The 5,646-nt window shown below is 34.3% G+C and overlaps 1 protein-coding gene across 1 annotated transcript; it reads right to left on the bottom strand.

Annotated features, from left to right (window-relative positions):
- Nucleotides 1–2,590: 2,590 nt before the first annotated feature.
- LOC141492587 (olfactory receptor 2AJ1-like) lies at nucleotides 2,591–3,537 on the bottom strand. The gene has a single exon (XM_074193021.1). It carries the CDS (start codon nucleotides 3,530–3,532, stop codon nucleotides 2,591–2,593), a length of 942 nt encoding a protein of 313 aa, XP_074049122.1. The 5' UTR covers nucleotides 3,533–3,537.
- Nucleotides 3,538–5,646: the final 2,109 nt, after the last annotated feature.

The raw sequence follows: 5,646 nt of genomic DNA, 5'->3' as shown, positions 1-5,646 counted from the left end.
GATAACTCATATGAACTTACCCATTTATAAGAGCTGTTAGAAGGAGCATATATAGACAGGACACAGGAAGGAACAGATTATAATGGTATAATATAGTAAAAAGATGGAATCAATGGGTGATAAAGGAAAGTAATGGGAGGAAGATAAAGGAGAGGAAGAAGGGGCTAAGATGTTTCACATAAGAGTTAAGAAAAAGCTTTTTCAAAGGAGTGGAAAGGGGAAGGCAAGTGGGAATAAGTTAGCCATCATTCTCAACAGAAATAGCTCAGAAAGCAAATAACATACACACTTAATAGAGTATAGAAATCAATCTTACCCTAGAGAAAAATGAGAAGAAATGGATGGGTTAAGGGGGAATGCGGGGAGGGAAGGTGGGAATAAGTGATAGAAGAGAGGGAAGATTGTAGGAGAGGGTACTCAGATACAATAAACACACTTTTGGACAGGGTCAGGATGAAAGGAAAGAGAGAGAGAAAAGAATAAATGAGGATGGGGAGGAATAGAGTAGAGGGAAATACAACTAGTAACAGCAATTGTAGGAAAAATTTTGAAGCAACTTTTATGGTAGACTTATGATAAAGAAGGAAACTCACCCCAGAGACAGAACTATTGAAATCTGAACACAGACTGAAGTACATTCTCTCTCTCTCTCTCTCTCTCTCTCTCTCTCTCTCTCTCTCTCTCTCTCTCTCTCTTTCACTATTCTTAAGGTTTCTCATCTTCTTGGGGAGGGAGGGGAATTATGTGTGCTCTTACAGCAAAATTATTATAATAATATAAAATAAATAAACCACAATCATACTTTAAGTATTTAAATTAAATTGAACTAAAAATAATTTATGAAAAAATTGTTTTGGACATAAATAAATATGAATACAAAATTCTGTCATTTCTTAGTCACATACATTATTAGTTTTTAACCATACTTTAAATATAATACACTACTCATTTTCAAAAGCATGATTTGATTAAAAAATCTAGATGTTTCCATGCTCAAATAAAAATATATAAAAATTAGTTAATGTGGAACCCTTCATATTTCTGTGAAGTCCTTAATATGTATCCCTATAGCAAGCATATGTACATACATGCATAAGTATATATATGTAAGTACACATATACCTATGTAGAGATATGTTTTATTTATAAACTCATAGATGCTGATGAGTACAATAAAAAGTATATTCAACTTGAAAGAAAAGGAAAATAAGAGATAGCAACGATGGAAGGATCGAGTGAGATTTTGAGGTTTTTTCCAGGATGGAGGAAATATGTGCGTGTTCATAAACAGTAGAACATAATAAATCTGATGGAAAGATAGTGAAAATAAGAGAAAGATTAATGACAACAGAGTGTGATTATCTGCTGGAGGACAAAAGGAAGATTGGATTATTTGAAAGGTGGAGGGTTTAACCTCAGTAAAATTAGAAACTACATCATGGAAAATGGGGTCAAAGAAGAGACAATTAGAAGAGGCACATTACTGAGAAAAGATGAAGAGAGAAGGGAAATCTTGCCTCATTTTTATCTTCAAAATTTGACCAAAAAATTCAAATGAGAAAATGAGAGGCTTGCTGTGAGACTTAAGACTGCTTGAAAAATTATCAGTGATGTCCCAGTTGAGGTTGTGAATCTTCAATGTGTAGCTGCGCCATTCAGAATGGTTACATGATTTCCTTCATTTTTATTCTGTAGAATGTGTACAGTAATAAAGGTAATAAAGAATGAAAATCATTCAAGTTTGATTGCAAACAATTAAATGAAAGGGAGAGAAGAACTGAAGAGATGAGTACAGACAAGCATACATGTGCTTTCTATATATTTTGAGGGCTTTATAATATTAGATAGAATATTATACTTTAGAGGGCTTTATAGTATTAGATAGAAGATTAAACATTTATGATATAGCATACGCAAGACAATCTTAGAAAACTGTTATAAGAATGTTATATACTATATCAGTAGAGATTTGAACTCACGTATCAACTAACAATACTGAATCTTAGAGCTCTGCACTGCAAATGGCAAGATCACTTCTGCAATCATAGGTAGCTAGCTAGGGGTGTCCATCCTTGTTTTCCTTGTCTTTGTGATCAAGCCCCTTGCAGAAGAAATATGTAAAAGACATGAAAAGTTCTAATTTACTTTCATGCCTCCAGTTCAAGCAAGTGACCATCTTATGACCAGCTAGACATGATGCATGACATGCATCCATGTCATCCTGCCTAGGTAGAAGTAACCTGTCTATTTTATGAGTACATTATGGCCATTCACTTAGTGGAGATGCCTCCTCTATATACGATACTGTTGTTTAATGAAGGAACTGAAATGCCAATAAATACTAACATTCTTGGTATAAATTAAACCAGAATTCATAACATAAATTTAATTAAACAAATAGCATCCACAATATAAGTTCTTTAGAGTAAAAATATGTGAGTTGGTTGTCTTTATTTTCTTCTGTATTTAATGACAATCAAAAGCATCAATTTTTGTGTTATTTATCAAAATGCTTGGATTCTTTTGGGGATAATTTCTGCACATTTCTAACAGGTCACCCAGAGGCACTGAATCTAATTTTAAATACATATTAATTTTTTTGCATAAATACCCTTCCTAATATTGTCTTCAGGGCACACAAGACATCTTTATTTCTGAGGCTGTATATGATAGGGTTGAGCATTGGTGTAAGAATGGTATATGTGATGGATAAGACTTTGTCCTGACCTGGAGTATGATAGGACCTTGGTCTCATGTATGTAAAGATAGATGGACCATAGTACATGATAACTACAACCAGATGGGAGGAACAAGTGGAGAAGGCTTTTTTCTGGGCTGCTATGGATTTAATGTGAAGCACAGTACGGAGAATCTGACCATAAGAGGCAAGAATGGTGCAGAAAGGCAGTAGTAGGAAGAAGACAGCACTCACATAGACTCCTCTTTCATACTGTGATGTGTCAACACAGGAGAGCTTCAACATGGCTGGAATTTCACAGAAAAAGTGGTCAATGGATCTTGAACAAAAAGGGAGTTTCAGTGTATAAGTTGTGTGAATTGTAGAGTTGATGGTTCCCCCAAGCCAGCATCCAGCAACCATAAGCACACTGATTCGATGGTTCATTAGCATTGGATAACGCAGCGGATGGCAGATGGCTACATAGCGATCATAGGACATGGCTACAAGAAGAATACATTCAATACCTAAAAAGATGAGAGATAGGAATATCTGGAACCCACAACCTGCAAAAGTGATGAATTTCCTGCCAGATATGAAATTACTGGCCATCATGGGAACAATGTTGGAGATGTGCAAGATATCTGTAAAAGAGAGATGACTGAGAAGGAAGTACATTGGAGTGTGGAGTCGGATGTCAAGGCGAATAAGGAGAATCAAAATAGTATTTCCGATAATTGCCACCATAAAAACAAGGAGAATAATTGTTAAGAATAGCAATCCATAGTGGTTTGAATCCAATAATCCTAATAGGATGAACTCTATAATAAAAGACTGATTCTTTTCTTTCCCCATCAGGTTTATTTCACTTTTTCACCTAAAGCAGAAAAGACAAGGTTTAGAAAAGAAAGAACATTGTATTAATACAAAACCAAGGGCTGAATCTGTGACTACAAAATGATGATTATTGCAAAGTAATTTCACTTTACAGAAATCAAATAAATTATTTAAATTAACTAAATTATTGTATTGTGATGAGCAATTCATTTACAGGAGTGGTAAAAAAATAATTCAGTAACTCATCTGAGTTTCCTACCTAGTTGTTGTCTTAGCTTTATAGACTATCAGTGCCTAATCTTTGTCTCAGATGAACAGCAAGAAATATTATCCAATGCAATGATAGGATCCAAAGCTAATAGAAATTATGGGGAAAAGTATTTATTTGTAAAATATGCAAATAAATCATATTCAGGAGCAAAATTTTCCCTGAGCTAAACAGTGATTGCTTTATCATCATCATCACTATAATCCCCTAACTGCTAATTTTTAAAAAATAGTTCACTTTCAATTCATAGAACAAAGCTAGCATTTTCATAACAGCATAAGTTTTTTTAATTGTACATGAAACTGGAAATCAATTAGCTGCAATTTGCTCTCCATTTAAACCTATTAATAAAGCTGTTTCTTTTCCCCATTTTTCTTTCTTCCCACCCAATCTGTCCTATATAGAAAGAATAGTATGTATATATGTAAAATTATACACATGTATACCTATTAGTTTTTTCTTTAGGTATCAATAGCATCTTTCTTCATATGTTCTTTATTCTTAATTTGGGTATTTATAATAGTCATATGGACTTACAGGCTTAAAATGGTATTGGTGTTACCTTATGCAATGGCATTTTGGTTCTGTTGTGATTCTTCACCACTTCATTCAAGTCTTTCCATGTCTTTCTAAGATTGAGGTCATCATTTCATAGGGTAAGTCAAATTCCATTAAACCCTTGCAATAAAACTTTTCCAACCATTCCCCCACTGTTGGATATTCTTACATTTTCCAGTTCTTTGCCAACACAAAGAGACCTGCTGTACACATCCCATACCCTTATAATGCTAATCTCTACAGCAAATAGTATAGTACAAACAACTGAAAACAATATAAGTAGAAAAAATTAACAGAGAGAAGGCACTAGAATTAAATGAAAGAATATAGTGGAAACGGCTTCTTCCTGTAGGTCAGGATTTTGGTGAAACTTTCTAATTAATTCTTTAAAAAATTATTTACTCAAAAGGATAATTATGGTCTTCCTCCTTTTGCAGACTTTTGAGTTCCATATTTTTTGCAAACCCCCTTTACCTCCCTCACCTCATGGCCTGGAATAATCTGATAACATAAATTTTGTTTAACATGTGTCTATTTGTTATGTTGTGAAACATGAATTAAAACTAAGGGATTAAAAATGAAAAAAATAGTATAAAAGGAATTTTAAAGGTATATATAGTATATTTTGTTCTGCATTCATACTACACAGTTTTTCTGTCTGATGTGGATGAAATTTTTCCATGCGAGGCCTTTTAGTATTGACCTTAATCACCAAACTGCTAACAGAAGCTGCCTCCCTCACACTGGATCATCTCCCAATGTTACTTTTTATTTTAAGGTTTTTGCAAGGCAATGGGGTTAAGTGACTTGCCCAAGGCCACACAGCTAGGTAATTATTGAGTGTCTGAGGCCCAATTTGAGCTCAGGTACTGCTGACTCCAGGGCTGGTGCTCTATCCGCTGCACCACCTAGCTACCCCCCCCATATTACTTTTAATGTGTACATTAACAGGTGATGAGTGAAGACAGCAGAACCACTCTGGTTCTGCTGTCTTCACTCATCACCCCCAAATGCAAGTCCTCATACTCATATTTTCTTGCAGAATGATAATCCATCACGTACAAATAGCATAGGTTGTGAATACATTCTCCAATATAGGGGTATCCCTTCAATTTCCAATAATTTGACATATGAAAAGAGCAGCTATAAATATTTTTGTACATGGAGTTAGTTTTTTTCCCCTATTCTTTATGATCTCTTTGGGATCCAGAATTAGTAGCAATATTATTGGATCCAAGTTCATACGCGGTTTTATTGACCTTTAGTTCAATTTGGAGATTGAATAGTTCAAATATTGAATATTCAA

Source organism: Macrotis lagotis, chromosome 1, assembly GCF_037893015.1.
Source record: "Macrotis lagotis isolate mMagLag1 chromosome 1, bilby.v1.9.chrom.fasta, whole genome shotgun sequence".
NCBI classification, from domain to species: domain Eukaryota; kingdom Metazoa; phylum Chordata; class Mammalia; order Peramelemorphia; family Peramelidae; genus Macrotis; species Macrotis lagotis.
The sequence above is the reverse complement of the archived record's forward strand: the minus strand, read 5'-3'. Positions and strand labels throughout refer to the sequence as shown.

Excerpts from the sequence above, each read along its gene's own strand:
- LOC141492587 (XM_074193021.1), bottom strand. The coding sequence starts at position 3,532 with ATGGGGAAAGAAAAGAATCAGTCTTTTATTATAGAGTTCATCCTATTA.